Here is a 23,570-nt window from a genome sequence, read left to right as displayed (position 1 = left end):
CACGACCTTGTTAAAAAACCCAGCAATTTAATTGATGAATCAACTTTCATGATTCAAGAATTGCCAAAAAAAAAGAGGCTTATTTTGCGTTTGGCCTGGAAACACCTCAGTGTTCTCCCAGGAGAGCCGGAAGAGGTTTTTCCAGGGATAGTCTGGGCCCCGATGGAGCCGCTATATATACATTAGCACAACATATTTGCAGTGCTGAGCACGCACCTGTGATTAGTGTGTGAGGATGCTGGAAAGCCGCACACAACACATCTCCACGTCGAGCATCACTCTTCCACTCCGTGGCTTCGACGACGGGCTGCGAGAAGGAATTCAGATGGAATGCCGTCAGCAGCCTGAGAGGAGGAGGAGGAGGGAGGGAGTGAGTGATGGTGAGTGTAATTGAAAAACAGAAACAGCCACTTGACTCTGAATCAATCGTGTTTCCATACAGTAACTCTTGTTTTATGACGATTCAGAAGCGGTCACTTCGATAATGGATCAACGTTCAAAATGACTCCAGAAATAAAAAAGAATTAAGGAACTCTGTGATAAAAATGAAGTCAAGACATTAACTTAACGTGACTTTTTTTGGTCGAGTCTGGGCTTTGTTTTGTGGAATTTTGTTTGGTTTTGAAAGTGAATTTTAACCATTCTTGTTTTGTTAATTTTGTTTAATCCATTTTATCTGAACTATAAAATCAAAGATATAAAAATGTGACATCAAATACAATGCCCTTTACCAGCTGACATTGCATAAAAAAAAGAAGGTTCTTTCTCTTTTTATTTCTCTTTACTTAAAATTGAAGTAAAGAAAACTTTGAAAAAAAAACATGTATTTTTGGCTTTAACAAAACTTACACAAGAGTAGAACTTTCATCAGCTTTAAGGACCCTTAACTACTGTCGTGTTTTTTTAACTTGAAAAAAAAAAAAAAACAGACATAAAGGAAAAACACAAGTTTAATCTACTTTAAGGAGAATAAAATACATTTGTTGTTGTTGTTTTTTTACTTAAACAAAGACACAGCTTTCATCAACTTTAAAGACCCTAAATTCAATCTTGTTTTTTTAACTTAAAAAAAATGTAACATAACTTTAAGAAAAACACAACTTTCATCGACTTTAAGGACAATTAAATACAGTTTAAGGGTTTTTTTTCTCAAACAAAATCCAAACTAAAATACAATTTAAAGACACTAACCTACAGTTATGTTTTTTACTAAAACACAAACGGACAAAATGAAGGTTAACAAATAAAAATTAGTCCTACAGATCTAGAAGGGACTAAAATGCCCAAAAATGTTCAGTGAACTGAACTGAACCGGACTGAAAGTAAAGTGGACTAAAACTATTTTTAAAAAAAAATCAAACGTTTGAGGCAAAGACTAGACTGAAAATGAAAAATGAAAGCAGTGAATCGAAAACATCACAATCATGCCAACATCATGGATGATGATTAGAACATTGCTTCATGTGAAATCAGCTCCTTGGCAGATGTATTCACAGTCCTTGTACTACTACTAATTATTTTCACTTTAACCATTGATAACTGAGCTATTTGATATTAATACAAAGGACGATGTTCCAACGTCTCTGTGGCCGACAATATTCCTCAATATTCTGTGTTGACTGAGCAGATTCATCACCTTTCACATCCCATCACCAGCAGGACTCTCGGCAGCAACAGGATCTGTGAGATCTCAGAAGTTCGACCCACGACCGTGTTCATTCGGCACAGACAGTGACCCCGGAAGTTCCACAGCTGTTGACGACAAGAGAAAACAAAGATCATTTATGTTTCATTTTTCCTGGATTGTCTGCTAGCAAAATAACTTTTAGGAAAACGTTTATAACGGGACAAGGACAAAATTGTGACATCTTGGTCATGACCTCTGATACCATCTGGACTAAAGAAGGGTTTGAAGGATTTGTTGTCGAACAAAACTCATCTGACTTTCTTGACATATTGTGTTATTTAATGTTTGGTTCGTGTTTGATTGCGATACGAGATTTTGCTAGCTAGTTCTGACAACTCGCGGAAAACTACAAAACTAATGCTAGCTCGTGGGTAAGACTTGCTTTCTGTTAGCCGTTAGCAATGACCTCCTGTTTTGTTTTATTTATTTATTGATAAATTCTGAAGATAAACAGCAAAAAATGTCATTTCTAAACAAAGAAAAATCTTGCTTTAATGTGTAAATTGAACTATTCTTCTATAATCTAAACTATACTTCTATAATCTAAACTATATTTCTATAATCTAAACTATACTTCTATAATCTAAACTATACTTCTGTAATCTAAACTGTACTTCTGTAATCTAAACTATACTTCTGTAATAAGTATATTTATAAATGTATTTTTTTTTTTTTTACCAAAATTATTTTGCAATACATTTTAATGAAGAGTGAATTAACTCTAATGTTTTAGTACAGTATTGTGTTACCAAATACAAATAACTGGCTCAATCTTTATGAAAAACATTTTTCTTCGTCATCGTAATCGTAAACTGATTTAGCGAAGATTAATTATTTTAAATATTTCACTTTAAAATAATATGATTCTCCTCTTTGTAGTCATTAATGAGATATTCTATCAAAAGAAGACAAAAAAACGAATGTTTCTCATAGTAAATGAAGCTTTAAATAATTTTCAATAATCAAATTCTACGTTTAATATTTCAATAGATTAAAGGGAATTCTTAAAAGTCTATACAACAGCTTCCATCAAAAACTTCACTGGATAAACAAAACTCTTTTACTTCGACTTAGTATTCAGTGTAAACATCCAAAGTGGGAGCTTTCACCAGCGAGAACAGCTGGTTCATCCAGTTCCCAAAAGTCGTATCAGTACTTTCGTGATGAAATATTTGTTTTTCTTTATAATTATTGACGTTTCTGCCGCTAATTCCTAGCATAAGAGAGTCAAGAGCCTTTTCTCAAGCGACAGAAGTAAATGTCGAATCAAAATGACTTTAATTTTAAGCAATTAAAAGAAAGAAACAAGGGAAGAATTAACTCGTCATCCAGTCCTTCCTTTCAATCTAAACAACTCCATTTGTCAAGTCACTTACTTGCTCACTAACCACTCATCATTTGAAAAGTTGTCCGGAGAGATCGCGTCAAAAGTGAAGGTATTGATCGACTTCATAAAAGTGCATCGACGATCTCCCCCTGAAAAGATTCTCTTCTTCTTCTTCACTCCATTAACCTGCATCCATCTAACATGACGGCTCAGCTAATGTTTCTCCGGCTTTGACCGTGTTTTGTTTTTTTCTTTCTTCTTCTAAACGATGTCTTTTGAAACCGAGACGTGGTATTTAGCGAAGGAGGCGCTGATTGGCCCCGACGGGAACTCTGTAATTAAAAGGTCAATATTTCAGATTCCACGCGGCTCTTCACTGCAGGTTCATCGTTGATGAGGACGGTGGCGGCGACACATCTTGTGACTAATTGGCTCACGTGGAGCCTGTTTTTAAACGTTTATTTATTTATTTATTTATATCCGTAGAGCACGAGCGCGGCTGATTGGACTGATTACAAAAGGATGTTTGTCATCAGAGAACATCTGTGTTGCTCAAGTGAGGCTTTTTCTTCAACGAAAAGTTACCAGAAAACATCTGTCCAGATGCAATGAACGCCTTCATGTCCTCAGTTAGCTTTTAAAAGCTTCTCTGAGGAGACATCTGCACTTTCAAAGGTGTGTTTTTTTTCGTTTTTTTTGATAAATCGTGCACGAGTGCGTGCAGCTGTTCGCTCACTTTGACCTCTCCGTTGGCGCCCGCCGTGAACAACCGCGTCATGGTGCGATCCAGAGCCATGGTGGAGATGGAAGCGTCGCCGTGGCAACGGTGGATCTGTCTGACCCTCTGACCCGTGTCGGTCCGCCAACAGATGACGCGCGAGGAAGCGTCGCTGCTGACCACCTGCGGAGAAAGTGAACGCACAGACTTTTATCGTTTCATCACTTTTTCTGGTTGTATTTATGTGAAAGATATAAATACAGAATTGATCTTTACTTCTGGGTCATACTTTAGAAAGAAGGACTTTTATACAGTGGCTGATGAGAGGAACCATCAAGCAAAAATGGAGTGAAAAGTATAAAATAAACTAATAAAATGAAGCTTAAAATGCTAAAATTATTGTATTTTATTAAACTTTAGTAATATTTTTCCAAATGTTTTTTTTATATATATTCACTTAAATCTCCTTAAACTAAAACCCTATTGTCAAATATGGAGACTAGTAATGAATAATGGAAATAAATACAAAATACTAAAAAAGTACTTTACTTCTTCCTACTCCTAACAGGGTTGTTTTTTTATTCTGCTTTTTTGTTTAGTTGGTGTTTTGATATTTGTATGTACAAATAATTTAGAAATGTTTTTGTTTGAAAAAGTGCAAAATAAATAAGTTAATTCATTCATTTAATTAATTAAAATTGTATTTTTTGTTTCTACATGATGTTTTCCCTCATGAGGGCCACATTAAAACAGTCAAAGAGCCACAAGTGTTCATTTCACACATGTTTGCTTTATAAAGAGACAAAACAGATCTAATATCAGTCCCATCTTTTATTATTTTAGACCAATTTAACATCTATGTAATCCACTACATACTTTTTCCATTAAATTCTACCTTGTCTTCTGTTTTCAGGTTAATAATTGGCATAGTTTGATATAAAAATGTGAAACTTTGAAACATAAAAAAGAACATTAAAGAACATTGCAAACTTTTATTTAATTTACGTTTTTGCGGGCAACATTAAATTGTTAAATTCAGAATACTATAATACAACAAAAAACAACTTTAATTATTTTTGCTTCATCGTCAAAGAAATTTAGTGAGAGACACAAATATTCCTCATTCAATTTTTATTAATATTAATTAGAATTGCGTCTCTAAGCCACGAAAGATTATTACATGTCAATCAAAGTAGAATAGGTGGAATCATGATGTATTAGGATTTCAAATATTCTTCATTAATAAACAGAGAGAAAGATAAGAAAAAAGAAATTGTCAAAAAGATCTGATAAAATGTTAAAAGGTTTGGCTCACACGCGGAAATAATTTCATTTTAACGACCAAAAGGATCAATTTAATAACTCTGTATTTGCTTGATCCCAAGTCCAGGGACCATTTTGAGTTACAAGTTCAATAAGTGGGAGGAAACTGGAGTGCTGAGGCAGAGAATAAAACATGCTTGAGCACCAGTCCATTGCACATTTACCTGGGGTAGATGATCTTCAAAGCGATGTGAGCAAGCGACCTGTCTGTTTAGATGTTTTCCAGCAACAATATTTTAAAGTTTAACCAACATTTCACTCTCTAAGCATCTCAATAATCATCTAATAACATGATAGGACAATATTTTACTCCACTTTTTGAGCTACTTGTGACCATTTATTTTTATTTTAGCATTAGATTATTTAATCATTGGGCAGGAATTCAAATTTGAATCAGAAAAATGTTTAATCCTTGTGTTGTCTCAGGGTCAAAGTGCCCCGGTGAGCCGAAAACAAATGTGTTTGATGTATCCCTTGTGTTGTCTCTGGGTCAAGGTGACCCAAAGGCTCGAAAACAAATGTGTTTGTGGTATCCCTTGTGATGTCTCTCGGTCAAGGTGAACCAAAGCCTTGAAAATAAATGTGTTTGTGGTATCCCTTGTGGTATCTCTGGGTCAAGGTGAACCGAAGGCTCGAAAACAAATGTGTTTGAGGTATCCCTTGTGTTGTCTCTGGGTCAAGGTGACCCAAAGGCTCGAAAACAAATGTGTTTGTGGTATCCCTTGTGATGTCTCTCGGTCAAGGTGAACCAAAGCCTTGAAAATAAATGTGTTTGTGGTATCCCTTGTGGTATCTCTGGGTCAAGGTGAACCGAAGGCTCGAAAACAAATGGGTCTGAGGTATCCCTTGTGGTATCTCTGGGTCAAGGTGAACCGAAGGCTCGAAAACAAATGGGTCTGAGGTATCCCTTGTGTTATCTCTGGGCCAAGGTCGATGACCTCCATGGCTTCTATAAATACATATGCAGTGGTGGAGGTTGTTCACTTTAACCCAGAGATACCACAAGGGATACCACAAACACATTTACCTTGACTCCGAGATAACACAAGCGTTAAAAAACACCTCACAATGTGCAGCTTGCTCACACCACTTTGAAGATGATCTACATCCACTTTTAATAGCGTTGAATTTGATTGTTTTAAGGTATTTGGGCCCACGACAGGAAACGCTTGTGGTCACATGACTCACCTGTCTCAGCAGGCCGTTGTAGAGCACGCAGGTGACGGAGTGATCGTGGCTCCGGGTTCTCCGTCTCTCCTCGTGGGCCTCCAGCAGCACAAGCGAGCTGCCGAACGTCAGCAGGACGTTCTCGCGCTCCTCGAAGTAGACGAGCAGGGCGTGAGCGTCCTCCGGCGAGTTCGGAAAGACACCGGCCAGACGTTTGACACACAGCTGACTGGACAGGTCCCAGACACAGAGGACCTGTTGAGGTCAGGGGGGGATAAGTGGCCATCAAACATCAGGGAGATCCAAGTTCAACTCATAAACTCGTCCCACGATCTCAACTTTATTGTGTTGCAGAACCAGATGACTGCCAGTGGTCCCCGGACGCTTTCCAGAAGAAAAACCCGAGATAAAGCTTCCAAAAGCTTCTCCAACTGGCAGATGGTGTTCAAGCAGGAGGCAGATGGGACATAAATCACCGCTAAAATATTCATTCTCTTTAGAAGAGCCAACGAGACGGCAAACATGCCAAGTGTGACAACAGGGAAAGACAAAAAAAGAAAAGCAGCACAAACATCCACGGCCTTCGTTTAGAGGTTGAAACTTTTGCATATATTTCGAGACAAAACTTCGACAGAATGTTAAGGAAGTAAGTAAGTAAGTCATTTTTATTTATATAGGGCTTTTCCAGACCAGGGTTACAAAGCGCTTAAACAATCAAAACAATACTCAATAAAGTATATACTTTAAAGGTCAAAATAATACTTAGAAAAACACAGGAGTTCCAAAAAAATCAAGGAAAAGCCTGAACAAATAGAAACTTCTTAAGATGTTTCTTGAAGGAGTCAGTAGATCATCAAACACAGAGGGAGAAGAAGATCGTTCCAAAGCTTAGGAGCAACAGTCTGGAAGGATTTCTCTCCTCTGGTCCTGAACCGTGTTCAGGAACCATCAGTAGATTCTGATCCACAGACCTCAGAGCCCGAGCTGGGGTGTAAGGCTGGATCAGATCACTGATGGAAGGACGACTCTGACCATGAATAGATCTGAAAGTAAGAACCAGAATTTGAAAGTTGATCCTGAAAGAAACTGGCAGCCAGTGAAGAGTTTTAAGGATCGGAGAAATGTGAGTTCTTCTACTAGAGCGGGTCAGAATTCTCGCTGCAGAGTTCTGAGCCTTCGTCACCTTGTCTTTGGAGAAGCTGAGCAGTTGCTTCCTGGTCTGCATGAAGCGGACGGACGTTACTGGACCTGTGTGTCCGTGGAAAACACACGCCGGCTTGGACGCGATGAAAGGGTTCCAGAGCCGGACTTTATGATCCACGCCTGCAGTCGCTGGAATCAAAGAGACGTTTAAAGACGTCAATCGTAGGATTGTGGATGATTTTTCCTTATTTTTTATATGCCAAGAGCTCTGGAGCTTCAAAGTAAATTATACAATCTGCTCAAAGTATTTAATTTAGTTGCAAATAGTGTCGACTTTCCCCAAAACAATCTTGGTGGCACAGCTGCAATCTGAAGCCCCTCCAGCCGCTCTCTCAAGCCCCTACTTTGCAGACAGGTATCTGTTCTCTCTATTATTCTTTTTTTAATTAATTTCCCGACTCGCACTTAGTGAGGAACACCCTGGTGTCATAACAAATACTGATCCTTTATATCTTTCAACTGAGAGAAATTAACCATGTACTGGTGAGGCCTCATGAAACGCCTCATGAAGCTTCATGCTTCAACACTGTGTCATGAAACCTCGTCATCCAGTCGCTAGTACCTTCAGGAAGGATCATGAATTATTTGGTTTGCATACATTTATCAGTATATTTCAGTGTCTAAGAATCTTCATTTTGTCGTCTTATTAGACTAGTTTTCTTGTGTCGTCTTAATCTTGATCTAATGATTTCGAATTATTTCTCTAGATATCAACTTACAAAAGGACTCAGCACTTTCACACATGTTACATAAAGGTTTTTTTAGTAGTATCTATACTATATTTTGTCGAGTAGCATTGTATTTTCAAGTAGGTTAGTCGTATATTTTGTATTAAATAGTATCTTGTTCTCATTCTATTTGTATATAATCATATATATAGTGATGTAATAATGTATTTTAACCACTAGGGGCTCTAGATTTTATTTATTTATTTATTTCCGTGTTGAATTTTATATGTAAAGTAAACTTTTTCACTTCCCTGTTTTAGTAGGAGTTTCAAGATGCCAAATTATGACTAAAGACCTTTTTATTTTATGTGTCAACCTCAGAAAAATGTATCAGAAAATATACGGGGAAAAAAGGAAAGTGGATGAAATATATGGAGTAATTTATCATATAAATGATGTCATAAAATATTTTTTTAAATGATTCGAAAGTGAAATTAAAAATCATTACAACTTCATCTTAATCCGTGGGATTTGACTTTTTTTTACCTATTTTTTTTTTTTTTTTTTATGTTGTTGACTCAGCAATAGTTCCATGACACAATATATTGTACTATATAGTAAAATGTATTTTAAAAAACATGAAATGATGGATAGCGGCCACTAGTTTCTAAACTTACTTATTTTATATCCCTCATCTTGTGAATGATAAACTTGTCTGATATGACTTAATTTGACCAAAAATTCATCCCAAACAAACGACTAACTTTTTCAAAATACATTTCCTTATGCGTTTTTCCTTCATAAAATAAAAAATAAACATAAAATAAATCTTTTAATCAAGTACAAACATATTGATATAACCTTCAACTGGTATTGTAAGAAAATAATCAGTTTAACTAACTGATCAAATATTTACCATGAATTTAACATTCAGAAAAAATAATCTGCTAACACAGAGTTCAGGGGTCAGACCTAGAAGGTTGGTGTCGGGGTGATAGTCGAGGTCCCAAACTCCACTCTTTGTTGCAAAAGAAGTGACCCGTAGACGTTTATCATCCTTCTCCCTCCATCCGATGACCAAACTGCTCCGGGCTGCAGAGCTGCAGGAGGCAAACGCCTTCAGTTCGCTGAGGTAGAGAACTGTGCGAGAGAGAGGCGTCAAATAAAGTGCGTTAAAATCTATAAAAACGTTCATTTTAAATAAGTACGGAAGGAATAAATAACGGGAGTGCGAGAGTAAAAGTTTCAAATAATTCTCCCGGCTCTTAAATGTGTCAAGAATTCATCATATCGACGCGTCATGTTCGAACATGCGACCAAGAGTTGGCTCTTGGTTACCGTTGAGTGGCTTTTAACTGGAGCTTTAAATCCAGCAAAAGTCAAGCAGCTCTTGAAGAACGACTTGCCAAAGACCACTCATGGTTGGGAACTCGAAGGACACGTGAAGAAGTGCACTCAGAGATCTGCAGTGTTGATGGGAAGCAAACATTTTACCCTGAAAATGATCCTTATTAAACGTTAACAACAGTGCATACCTCTGTCAAGGAGCTCCTGCACATGAACAACAACAGTAACCAAACTAATCAAGTGATGGAATAGTTTTCTGTGGTTTGATGAAGTTTATTCGTAGATATGACGTGATGTAACGTGAGCAGCAGCGTTGAACGGCCATACAAGTCAATGGGAAAACTTTCTAAACGTTCATAAATTCACATGGGACAACAAATAAATACCAAAATGTAACAAAATCATGACGTTTTGATGTCGTATTGACGCCGCTCGTGCTCTATACAACCTTACGAAGGAAATGTGTTTATAAAATGTGAAAAAAGGTGGATTTAAAAAAATTATTTAAGGGGCCAGTATAAAAAGGAAACAAAAAATAAAGTGAAATTTTAAATGCAATTGTGTTTAAATACCAAAGTATAATTTCCATTTATTCCTTCATTACCATATGATAGTACTCCAGGTAGAGATGCTGCAATAATCAGGAGAAGAAAATTCAGTGCTTTCGCCTTTCTGAAAGATGTATCTTCTTAAAGTGCAACTGAGGTGAAAACCCAACTTTCCTGACTCACTCACGTGTTTCATACGTTAAAGTTTTCCTCTCCAAGATGCAGTAAGTTTCTCATCATGACCATGTTTTGAACTTATTACTTTAAAAAGTTCTCCCTCGTCTGAAATCTGGGCGAACGAGAGGTTACGAGAGCGGAGTCCATTATGATGTAATAATGACTTCACTCCTTTTCCATGCAGCTGCAATCACGCCCCGCTCTGTTTATACAACAGGTCCCTTGGAGGTGGAGACTTTCTGGGATAGATGACGCGCGGTGACAAACCTTGATGTTTGACCAATAACAGCAGAGTGGTTGTGGTTATGGTAAACAAGATTTTATTTACAGAAAAACAAAGAGTTTTAAGTAGGCGGGGCTTTAGATCATTTTCTAATGTCAATATTTAAATGAAAAGAGAGTTTTGTACAAACACTGATGATACAATAGAGTCCAACATCTATTAAGGACACACTTAAATCAACCCTTTATTTGCCCTTGAATAAAAGACGACAACTTTCAGATGGTTAAACACAAAACTGACGCAAAAGCCACAAAAAATACAAATTAAAAAAGTGACTCTCAAGCCTTAAATCAGATGACAAGTACATTCTTTAGTTTGAGATTCAGCGTCATCATTATCTACCTTTTGAAATCAATGTCAACTGCAGGAGGAACCGAGACGACGACTGGCTTGATTTGCTCATTGATATTGCACCCAAAAAAAACAAAAAACTAATGGCTCCAGCATCACCATCCATCTCAATTAATCCTCTGACTCGCGCCGTCCAGATCGGACGCCGCACATTTCTATTAGCGTCCGTCCGTCCCCGCCTTTCAAAACACACGGCACGAGCTTTTGCGAAAAATGACATGCGACAGTCCCGGGTCAAAGGTCGGCCCCGAGGAATAATTACATCCGATTGCGTTTCGGTGCATCTTCTGAGATGGTCCGTGGCCGAGAGACTGTCTCGGTGTTGATTAATGGATCCGTCTCTCTGTCAGTGACACGTACAAATCAGAAATTAATCTATTTGTGATGCAACCCAGATACATATCATCAACCGCAGCTGGTTGGTGCCACCGAAATTAAAGTGCAAACAGCAGGAGTTGCATCTTTGCTTCAAAGAAAAACCCCTTTTTTTATTATTTGCTATGCGGCAAATGAGCGCCCATCAGGGAGGACTTCGGTTGATATAATATCGTCCGTCTTACTTGCTTTTTTTGCTCCTCGTGCCCTCCACGTCCATTTTAAATGTTCATTTTCCAAGTAACCACTTTTGTCTCACCACAAATTCCCAGTCTCACTGCGAGGCCGGGTAACTTCAAAAGAGCCGCTTGTCTCCTCCAGAGGTATGCAAACGCGTATATGCACGCCCTCTTTTTTTTTAATTTCCCACAGTCCCCGAACGCCACATACACACACTGGAAGCCTTTTCATACAGGACTCTCTTGGTGATTTGGAGCACACACTGCTTGGAAATTTCAATTAAGCGGCGCTTTCAATGTTTTGGTCTTTTCTTCTTTCTTTTTTTTTTCCTCCCTCCTTTTGTTCTCCCTTTGTTTTCCCATTTGTCTTGCTTATTTATATGTGGTCCCAGTCTCAGAGTGCCACGGCTGATAATTCATCATCATTCGGTTTCGCTCCCGCCGAGTGATGTCGACTCACTAAGTGGACTCTCTGTTATCAGGGAAGCTTAACCAGGACCAGCAGAGAAATGTCTCCGAGGGACTGTGAAGTGAGTGACTCGGTTCTTCATTACGACGTCCACGGACGGAATGCAATATTAATTTTAATGTTTGTCCAAACGGTGCCGACCTTCTTCCCCGTGACTCCGTTGAGTTACAAGAAAATCTTAACTCAAGGCCATGTTAAAAACCGATAATCCATCAAATGATTCCTTAAAAAATGATGATAAATGATCTACCAGAGAAGTAAACGGCGCTACTTAAACTCCAAGACCCATAATGCAATTGAACAGTTACACTTTTATAACAATATGATGGTGTTTCTGCTCGAAATAAGCTATGATCGGTTTATGAAATCGCATTTAATGTTAGTGCTTCATGACTTTTTAGTGCAACTGTGCATAAAAACAAAATACTCAAGAATTACCTGCTGCGTTGGTGGAAAAATCAAGGTCTCCAGTGTCTCAACCCGAGCAAACCGGCTTAACTTAGCATGGCATAACTTAGCATCGCATAACATAGCATGGTGTAACGTAGCATGGCGTAACGTAGCATGGCGTAACGTAGCATGGCGTAACGTAGCATGGCGTAACGTAGCATGGCGTAACGTATCATAGTGTAACGTAGCATGGCGTAACGTAGCATGGCATAACGCAGCATGGCGTAACGAAGCATGGTGTAACGTAGCATGGCGTAACGTAGCATGGCGTAACGAAGAATGGTGTAACGAAGCATTACGTAAGGTAGCATGGCGTAACGTAGCATTACGTGACCTAGCATGGTGTGAGGTAGCATGACGCAACGTAGCATAGCATAATGTAGCAAAGCATAATGTAGCATAGCGTATAGTAGTGTAGCATAACGCATAACTCAACCCGAGTAAACCTGCTTAACTTAGCATCGCATAACATAGCATGGTGTAACGTAGCATGGTGTAACGTAGCATGGTGTAACGTAGCATGGCGTAACGTAGCATGGCGTAACGTATCATAGTGTAACGTAGCATGGCGTAACGTAGCATGGCATAACGCAGCATGGCGTAACGAAGCATGGCGTAACGTAGCATGGCGTAACGTAGCATGGCGTAACGAAGCATGGCGTAACGAAGCATGGCGTAACAAAGCATTACGTAACGTAGCATTACGTAACGTAGCATTACGTAAGGTAGCATGGCGTAACGTAGCATTACGTGACGTAGCATGGTGTGACATAGCATGGCACAACGTAGCATAGCATAATGTAGCAAAGCATAATGTAGCATAGCATATAGTAGTGTAGCATAACGCATGACTTAACACCGATACCGGAGCAAACCATTAAGAAAAAAGGTAAAACACTTCAAAAGAGAAGTGAATATAATTTATGGAAGTTGATTTAAAGGTTTTCTTCTCTTAAGGTTGTCATGAAAAACATTTTTGTATTATTTAAATCTGTAATTAAAGCTTTTTAAACACTCATCTAAAGTAGGTTAACTTATGTTTTTCGGTGGGGTCAGATAAATAATGTAAATACAAAATACCCTTAATGAGATGAACAAGAAGTTCATTTTTCAATATTAAATATTGAATTATATGAATGTACTATATAAAGATTTTTCAAATTTTAATCGTATTTTGACATATAATGAAAATGATTTAAAGATGACCTCAAATATATACATTTTCTTTTCCTGAAATATCAACAAAAAGAAATGTATGGTCAAATCCATTGTCTTGAATACTTACAATACACATTTTGTAAAGAATTTATGAAACTTTAGAAATTAAACCTTTTAATAATAAAACAAAACACTTTGTATTATTATATATATAATATCTTGCCATACCTTTCCTGACCCAAGCCGACGCATGAGCTTGATGTGCGACGGTGGAACAAGAGCGATGCTTCCCTTTGATTAACTCGTCCCACAAGATGATGTGTCCCGAATCCAGGTCCGCCTGCTGAGTTATTCGCTCGAACAGATAGAAGTGGGCCGAGGTGAAATGGAAAACGGTGACCTGAGAGGAGGCAGACGAAGTCGCAGATGAACAAATTAAAACAAAGCTCTTTCTGTTGCTCATCGGTTTTCGTTGTGGATTCAAGTGTGCGTCGCTCACCTGCCCTCCAGTGTCTCCAACTGTGAGGAAAGCCTGATCAGGGTGAGAGGGGTCGGCCCAATAGTCAAGACACCAGGGTGTGTAGCTTAAACCCTACAGGATGAACAAAAGCAACTAAATTGGACTTACTGACAATTGTTTTATTTTTATGAAAAAAAAAAATATTATTATTATTATTGATTATAGTACATGTATAAATGCTAATATAATAAATAGATAACATATACAATAGTGTTTGATTACATATTGTAGAATAGTGTAGCATAGAATAGTGAAGAATAACACAACATATTGTAGTGTAACATCGCAGATTTTAACGTAGCATAACGTAAATGCAGTGCATCGCGTAAGTGTAGAATACCAAAGCGTAGAAAAGCCTAACGCAGTTTAGTGTAACGTAGCGTAGTTTAACGTAGCATAGCGTAACGTACCATAGGGTAATGTGGCAAATCGCATCGTAGCAAAGCAACGTAAGCGTAGCGTAACCTTGCAGAGCATAACCTAGCATAGATTAATCTAGCAAACTTAACCTAGAATAGCGTAACATAGCATAGAATAACCTAGCATAACATAGCATAGCATAATGTAGCACAGCATAATGTAGCATAGCATAACGTAGCATAACATAGCGTAACATAAAATAGCATAACATAGCGTAACATAAAATAGCATAACATAAGGTAGCATAGCATAGTAAAGCAAAGCATAGCATAGCATAATGTAGCATAGCATAACGTAGCATAACATAGCATAACATAAAATAGCATAACATAACGTAGCATAGCATAGTATAGCAAAGCATAGCATAACATAGGATAGCATAATGTAGCATAGCATTATGTAGCATAACATAGTGTAACATAACATAGCATAGCATAACGTAGCATAACATAACGTAGCGTAAAAAAGCATAGTATAACAAAGCATAGCATAACATAGCATAATGTAGCATAGAGTAAAGTAGCAAAGAGCTATGTAACTTAGCATAATGTAGCATAGCATAATGTAGCATAGTATATTGTAGTGTAGCATAACGTAGTGCATAACTTCACATAACACAGATATCATATCATAACTAGTCAGAACATAACAAAAAATGACATAGTATAGCAGAGAATAACACAGCATAGCACGGCATATTTAAATTTAGAATTAAATAAAAGTCACCAATGCAATCAAACATTATTTAATTCATTCACTTGAATTTAAAGGAATCTGCAGAGCTGCTCTTATTAAACATATTTTATGACGTCACCAGCTCATGTTAATTGATTAATAAATACGATCAATAATTTCAGTAAATCCAATTATTAATATACCAATACGTAAGTGTATAAACTCTAAAGCTGACAATACACTCGATCATACCTGGAGTTTATATCTGCAGCTGAAGTTCATGTCGGCCAGAACGTCATAAAAGCAAACCTCTCTGCTCGTGAAAGACACGGCGATCTGAAAACAAACGGCGTCAAATAATTAGCAACTAATTAGAAGAAAGTTGTTTGTCATTAAACCGAAGCAATTCTCTGTCGTGTGTTTGTCGTGTCGATATAATCCGTCTCTGAACGAAACGGTAAAAGGTGTTGACAAACAAATCCACTATCGATGGCAGCGCGAGGAAACATGGATCGTTTTTTGTTCCACATCGTTAATGATCGTCCTGTCGTTGATGATGACAGAAGAAGAAAAAATGTGTAGTTCTGAGAGCATGTTTTAAATAAACGTGTCGCAGCTGGTTAGCAGCGAGGTTAGCAGGAGCAGGTGCCAAAAACAAGATGTTTGGAACACAATGTTGCAGTTGTTTTTTTTATATTCCTCACAGACTAAAGAGAAGAGTATTTATAGATGGTTTATTAAGTAATGGAAGGTCATTCCTCATGACTGGTGCCATTTTTACTTTGAATTTAAAAAAATAAATGAAATAGCAAAGTCGAATTAAATCACATTACATACTAGAAATTCAAAACAAAAATAGAAGTGAATAAGAAAAACCTTTAGAATTAATAATATTAATAAAGATGGAATACAATAATAATTTCCCCTCATCCTGAAAACATCAATATTACTGGATATGTTCTAGTTCTGAACAAAGTACACGTGTAACAGGCATGTATGACAGACATTACAAATACTTGTTTAACAGAGGGCAGAATAGAGTATTGCATACACAATGGTAATATCATGAACCATGTAAGAATAGAAATAAATAAAACAATGACCTAAAATAATAATAATGAGTAAATAAATAAGTGAATAATAAAATGTATTAAATCCTTTCCTTCTCAAACACTGTCTATCAAACTGGAAGCTGATGAATAGATCTTTCCAGATACCATTTTGGAAATACAGAAAATGATAAAAATAAAAATAATATATATTTATACACTATATTATCTATGTATGATCCATGTGTTACGGGTCGGCAAAGTACAGCAAAGAAAATCCCCTCTTCTGCAGTGCTAATAAATCATGGAATAATCTCAGGGAAAATGTCTGCTTGAGGCCTTGGCTCCTGTAAAAATTTGAGTGATGCCACTTAAAGAAACAGTGTCTTTGTAATAGCCTGACAATTAAATCATTACGGGGTGGTATGTGAATAAAGGGACAGTCATACATCATGATTTTAAAACGAGAAAACATAAGTTTAAAACTTGGTGGTTAAACAAAGCTTCCATTTCAATACTGAAGAATGAAAATTTGGTTGAAAATTGTCAGTTTTAAATGAAGATTTTCTGGACTTTTTGGACACAGTTTTGGTAAAAATGATGAACATTTGTAGATTTCTTTTCACCTTAGCATATAAACATTATTATGTATCGCAATTTGATCTTTTTAAGGACATTTTAAGCACATTTTCTTGAAGAGATCATGGAGTAAATCGGACAAAACTAAGTAAATAAATCACCTGGTTTATGTTGTGCAGCAGCACCATGTCGGTGACCCAGAGGTCCTTGGGTCTGACCGTGCAGTTGACCAGCTGATGACTTTCTAGACACGATCCATCCCCGCTGGCTCGTACCACGATCCTTCCTCCTTTGCTCACCGTCATGTATCGACCGGAACTCTGCGACGCGAGCACCTGCGGACGGAAAAAAGAAAACAAAAGCATTCAAATAAAGGTTTAAAAGTCGAGGGTCGACCTGAGGAAGCCGGAGGTGCGAAAAAACAACTGACACATCATAGCGACGCTTTAAGGGATTAAAAACGTTGAGCCGTCAATTCCGCCGCGGCGCTTCATTTCCATGCTAATGTTAGCGGAACCGTTTATCTGGAGAGAAGCTTCTGATGAGGAGCGAGCGTTTCAGATTTACCTGAGAGTCTAATAAAGTTGAGAAAAACCTGAGTCAGCGATCTTTTTTTTTTTTTTAAATTCCTCTCTGTGCGAATACCTTGTGAACGGGGTCTCTGTGCGGCGAGGTCAAAGTTCGAGGAGGCTTCCAGCGAGGAACGACGCCGACCCGAGTCGTGTTGAACTTCTCGGAGAGCTCCGTCTGAAGGAACGAGCGCAGCTGAGTCCAGCTCACGCGTCCTCCTCCATCCTTCCCTGCATCCTGGTCCAGCGGCACGCCGGAGTTCTCCATGACCACGCCGTCGAACAGAAGTCCGAACTCCTCTTCGGAGCAACAGCTGACGTTCGCAGAAGCCAGGTTGATGAATTCGACTCTGGAAATCGAACGCATTTCGCCCGAGGAAGTCTGTGTGGAGAGAATGAACAAGTAGAGATTGCTATAAAGAATTTTAAAAAAGGATTTTGTGGAATCCGCTTTCGTCAAAGATTCGTCGAAGAAGTTCTTTTTGGCAAAACCTATACTTGAGATATTCTTATTTTTGACTGCTGAGAGCCTCCATAGATCGTCATTTTATGGCGTGAAAACCCACCTGATAATGGAGGACGACTTGAAAGACTTCTTTATCTCAAGAGTGATCATTTTTTACTTCTTATTTCTTCTTTATCTTCTCAAGATCTTTTAACTTTAAGATCTTTTGAAACTTCTCGAGATCTTTTGAAACTTCTAAAGATCTTTCGAAAACTCTTGAGATCTTTTGAAACTTCTCGAGATCTTTTGAAACTTCTCGAGATCTTTTGAAACTTCTCGAGATCTTTTGAAACTTCTCGAGATCTTTTGAAACTTCTAGAGATCCTTTGAAACTTCTCGAGATCTTTTGAAACTTCTCGAGATCTTTTGAAACTTCTCGAGATCTTTTGAAACTTCTCGAGATCTTTTGAACTTCTTGAGATCTTTTGAAACTTCTAGAGATCTTTTGAAATTTCTAGAGATCTTTTGAAATTTCTAGAGATCTTTTGAAACTTCTAGAGATCTTTTGAAACTTCTAGAGATCTTTTGAAACTTCTCGAGATCTTTTGAAACTTCGAGATCTTTTGAAACTTCTAGAGATCTTTTGAAACTTCTCGAGATCTTTTGAAACTTCTCGAGATCTTTTGAAACTTCGAGATCTTTTGAAACTTCGAGATCTTTTCAACTTCTAGTTATTTTTTTCAACTTCTTGAGATCTGTTAACTTTTAGATCTTTTGAAACTTCTCGAGATCTTTTGAAACTTCTCGAGATCTTTTGAAACTTCTCGAGATCTTTTGAAACTTCTCAAGATCTTTTGAAACTTCTCGAGATCTTCTGAAACTTCTCGAGATCTTCTTAACTTTAAGATATTTAAACTTTTAGATATTTTCAACTCCTCAAGATCTTCAACTTCTTTAGGTCTTTTTTTTAACTTCTTAAGATTTTTTTTTTTTTCAAACACTGAAGAAATGGTGTTATCTTCCAATTTCTCAACAGCACCATTTCCTCTTTCAAAAAGAGTGATGCATGTTGGTCCGTCATAAGAGTTTTCCATTTTCCTACTTGATAAAAAATGCTGTATAAACATGGATGATAGTCATTTCTGGACTTGTTTTCTTTCTATTAATGTTGTAGAAATACATCAGCTGATTCCACTGGACACATAAACCTATTCTGGGACCTTAGTCTGGCTTCAGCCGTCAGACCCCAGCTTGTGTCCAGATGGGGGTCCGTCCCATTGGTGACCTGGCTCGGGCCAAAACGAAAAATGTGACAAAAGTTTGAGCTGCAGATGGCTCTCGACCTCCTTTTATTGTCCAACACATTTTGTCTGTCATCAAGTCACTCTTTAGGGGGTTTAAAAAATACATTACAATGAACTCTTATTTCTGTTGTTCATTGAAGACATTTGGGTTTGAGTCCAGAATATCAGTTGGACGTTTGGAATATTTGCTTTTATTCCTGCTAGATGTGTTAAAAACCTCAGATCATACAACCCTATGTTTGAATCCACACATTTTTAAAGTGAGAAAAAACTATCTGTAGTCGTACTGTGTATCGGCAATAGTCTAATGATACTATATGTATCACAATACAGGGACAACAAGATAATATATTGCGATATATTGCGATACTGTAGCAACAACAATATATATTTTTGGTATTGTTGAGTACTTGACACTGGTGTTGCAGAATTTACAGACCACATGACTCTTGGCGAAGAAGTAGTCATACTTTAATTCGTTTTGAAACCAAAATATGTCCAAACATGAGCTTTAAAAGCTGCTGGAGTCCACTGTATCCTCTCGTCCTCAGTCTCGGGTAATTTCAATGTTGATTTAGCCGTGTAGAACGTAATGAGCAAACAGCTTAAGTATTCACAGAGATTTCAAAAAATAGAATCGTTTTCTTTAACAAACACATTTGCAATAAACAATTATATATATACAAATATTTACTTTTCTTAATATAATAATTGGTACAGTGGTGTCACAAATGGAAAAGAATGTCGATATTGTCGTACATGCTACTCTGGTCTACATAGTACTGTACTGGTCTAGTACAGTCTACTGACTCCTTCAAGAAACATCTTAAGACTTTTTTATTTGTTCAGGCTTTTCCTTGATTTTCTGGAACTCCTGTTGTGTTCTCAGTTTTTCTTGCCCTTTAAAGTAAATAGTTTATTGAATATTGTTTTGATTGTTTAAGCGCTTTGTGACCCTGGTCTAGAAAAGCACTATACAAATAAAAATGACTTACTTACTGAGAGAAACATTAAATAGTTCTGCATGACTTCTCTACTCTTCAGCCTCGGTTAAAACCTATAATAAGTACATTTATTGTTGACCAGGATAAAACAACAAAACAGGAGGAAAGGCAGCCATATTGAAGCTGAATAAAGATGGGAAAATGTACCAGAGCTATTGGACAAACATTGGACATAGAACAACAATCTGGAATATCCTGGAAAAGAAAGAAGCTACTGGTGAACTGAGCAACAGACGAACACAAAACGAGATTTAAAGACTGAACCACTCATCAGCAGTAAGAGTCTGAAGGCCAGATTGAAATGTGCAACAAGATGACAAGGAAAAGTTCTGGACCACAATCTTTTGGACTGATGAGACCAAGATATGGAATCTCGACCAAGTGATGGAGAAAGGAAACTCGTGATCCGATGCATACAAGCTCCGTGAAGCATGGTGGAGGTTAAGTCACATCTTCTTGGGCACGCATGGCCTCCTCTGGACCAGGCTCATGAATATTTACAGATTATGGAAGTGATGAGCAGCAGAAAGAATCACGAAAGTGGACTGAAATATTTTGTCTGCCAATTCACAATGAGAGAAATGGAAAATTATCTTCTTTTATAAAGCAGTAATGACAATGATTCAAAAGCACACAACCCCCACAACGAGCTATTTTAAAAAGTAAGCAACTGGTGTCTTTTTCCCCTTCGTCACCAAATCCTTAACCCAGTATACATGTCACCTCCTTAAGAAGAAAACCAAATGTAAAACCCCCCAGAAACTAACAAGAACTGCGGTAAAAACATGTAATTGCGTCACAAATCGAGGATGCAACAGTTCCGAGATGTCGATGGTTCACACACTTGAGGCAGTTATTGCAAGCAAGGGTTATTATACCCTCATATATCAATCATATTTACTTTAAGATTACTTGTTACTTTACTTTTTCTCACCTTAAAAAATATTGTCTTGACAAATAAAGTGATACATCGCAAGTTATTTCATACATCTAGATGTAAATATTAAGAAATATAAGCTTACATTTTGTTTTTGTGTTACAGTACTTTTGAAGGGCAAAGTATACCTTTTTTAAATGTAATTAAGTAAGTTATTTATATATTTATATAGCGCTTTTCTAGACCAGGGTCACAAAGCGCTTAAACAATCAAAACAATACTCAATAAAATATATACTTTAAAGGTCAAAAAATGTCCCAAATAGGGAAGAATAAAGCTGTATCGATCACTTAGAGTAGTGGTCCCCAACTTTTCCAACTCAGGGCCCACTTTTAAGTCTCAAAAACCTTTGCGGCCGACCTTCGACCCCATGAATACGAAGGCATTATAATGCGTTTCATTTCCTTGTCACATGTTCTTTATCTTTAGACTTAGATTGTATCATCTTGTTCTTTCTCTTTATTTCTCTTTGTTCTTCTTCTTATTTTATTTTTGATTTATTTTTATAAAAAATTGCTGTATTTTCTGTGGCAAATTGGAAAAAAACTATTTCCAGAAGGAGACCTCCTGAGGGATCAATAAAGTTCTATCAATCAATCAATCAATTATACTCAAAGGAAAAACAATATAATGAAAATAATATTTGAAATATTTTAATATCCTTTTAAACTTAACAAGTTTTAACATTTAAAACATTATTATGTGTATTTTTATATAACAACATCCACCCTCCCACAAAAAAATGAAACCATTTTGGACACGATTTTGCGGCCCACTTGCAATATCATCGCGGCCCACCAGGGGAATGGAAATCACTGACTTGGAGGACATGATATGGATTTTCGACATCATCGCTTCTGGAATCAAGAGACCGGATGCAACCTTTTTATGCACCTGTTGTGTGTTTGAATAAAAATAAAGGTTGAGTTTGTGCAACATCGTCCCCTTTCTCTGCGTGAATTAAAGACGCTCTGATGTGAGATTAACCAATACGATGACAAAAGAGACATCGGCTCACCAGGAAAAGGTTCTTCAGCGCCTCGTAATCCTCCGTGTTCATCCTGCTCTCAAGCTGAGCCGCCTCCATCCCGGTTCCTATGGGCACCGCTCTCACCTGTCAATCAAGCGGCGACACACTGAGAGGCATTCAGGAGACTCGTGTAGCGTGTCTGTAGAAGTCGCACGAGAAACTCAATACTTTTCAAGTTGGAAGATAGATGTTCCCAGATCCAATAATCCCCATCCATACGTGTTCGCAGCAGGATTCCCTGGCGTGGCGACGTAGAAACTTTTGAGTCTCGGCAGGAGTCGAGTCGTCTTCTCGCTTCTTTAAGTACTTCTTTGATAAGCAGTCGACAGGATTTACGGTTGATTTTTGTTTCATCTTGGACATTTGAGATGAAGCTATACTTTATTTAATGTTAATGGCAACTGATCTGATTTTAGTCAACATATTATGGACACAATTCATCTTGAAATAAACTCACTACTAGACACAGATGTTAATATTCATGGAATAAAACTGGTCACTGTACTTGTCCTTTAAAATAAACTGAACTGAACTCATTGAGAAAGATTTTTCAAACAATTATAAATTGTGTTTCTTTGTGTTTTCTTTGCATGTCAGAACCTAAACATCCACTGTACACATTTGGGTTCAACAGAAACAAATCATTGATAATAATAATGATTTAAAAAAAAAAACATTTGTCTCAAGTAATAGTTTATTTAATATTGAATCTATGCAATGATATTAATTAATATTTTGTTGCTAATCTACTTGATTGCTGACTTTTACTTGAAAGTTAAAGTATTTTCTTTCATTAAATTGAATATTTTCCCTTGAGTATTTGTAGTAGCCCTTTAAAAATATAAATATAATAAACAGAATTCAGGAGAATACACAATTACTAAAATATTCAGATTTTTTAGATAATGTTACTGAAATACTATCGGATTTGCAGTTGGAATGAAACTCAGATAAACAACTTTAAATTAGCTGAATAAAGAAAGAAGCCTTTTTAATAATTATCTATATTTCCTTTAAGTTTACTTTTTTATGTTCAATAAAAAAGGGAAACGATACATTTGTATACTTATTGTTTGATTTATTTTCATTTAAATAAATTGATGGTAGAAAAACTGTCACAGTAAACACACAACGGTAAAGCTTGTGGAGTCGACTGCATCATCTCGTCCTCAGTTATCGCCGTTCATTGGTGCGGAGGACGTAACGACAGCTGCCATCTAGCGGCCGGAGGTTTAATTTCAACTTAATAATGCAAAAACAAACTGAATATTCCCATTTTAATTTAAGAAAAATTGCTGTATTTTCTGTGGCTATTGGAAAAAAACATTTTCCCAAAGGAGACCTCCTGAGGGATCAATAAAGTTTTACCTTACCGTACCTTAATTGTGAATTTCCCAAAAATCAATAAAGTATAGTTAAATATTGATACGAATCAATATTTAAGTGAAAAGTATTGCTATTTTCTGACATTCCTAAAGTATTTTGTTGAGCAAAATGATACATAAATCAGAGATTTAAAAAATAAATATATATATATATATATATATATATATATATAGGAATATCATATCGATCTATTGTACTTATTACCTATGTAGCCACATTAAA

General features: G+C 37.0%; 1 protein-coding gene across 1 annotated transcript in view; it reads right to left on the bottom strand.

The window, feature by feature from the left end:
* Positions 1 to 22,019, bottom strand: part of LOC148075140 (cilia- and flagella-associated protein 337-like) — a 34,634-nt gene extending 12,615 nt beyond the window's left edge. The window contains exons 1-12 of the mRNA XM_087794896.1: positions 21,951 to 22,019; positions 17,319 to 17,624; positions 16,835 to 17,008; positions 15,298 to 15,381; positions 13,930 to 14,022; positions 13,659 to 13,830; positions 9,066 to 9,233; positions 7,406 to 7,554; positions 6,244 to 6,477; positions 3,751 to 3,915; positions 1,637 to 1,752; positions 217 to 344 (exon numbers count right to left, since the gene is read on the bottom strand). Of these exons, the coding sequence (XP_087651022.1) occupies positions 217 to 344; positions 1,637 to 1,752; positions 3,751 to 3,915; positions 6,244 to 6,477; positions 7,406 to 7,554; positions 9,066 to 9,233; positions 13,659 to 13,830; positions 13,930 to 14,022; positions 15,298 to 15,381; positions 16,835 to 17,008; positions 17,319 to 17,624; positions 21,951 to 22,019 (1,858 nt within the window). The remainder of the gene's footprint in view (positions 1 to 216; positions 345 to 1,636; positions 1,753 to 3,750; positions 3,916 to 6,243; positions 6,478 to 7,405; positions 7,555 to 9,065; positions 9,234 to 13,658; positions 13,831 to 13,929; positions 14,023 to 15,297; positions 15,382 to 16,834; positions 17,009 to 17,318; positions 17,625 to 21,950) is intronic.
* Positions 22,020 to 23,570: the final 1,551 nt, after the last annotated feature.

The sequence above is a fragment of the Callionymus lyra genome, chromosome 7 (assembly GCF_982586985.1).
Source record: "Callionymus lyra chromosome 7, fCalLyr1.hap1.1, whole genome shotgun sequence".
Classification (NCBI taxonomy): domain Eukaryota; kingdom Metazoa; phylum Chordata; class Actinopteri; order Syngnathiformes; family Callionymidae; genus Callionymus; species Callionymus lyra.
This window is presented reverse-complemented; position numbering and strand designations above follow the sequence as displayed.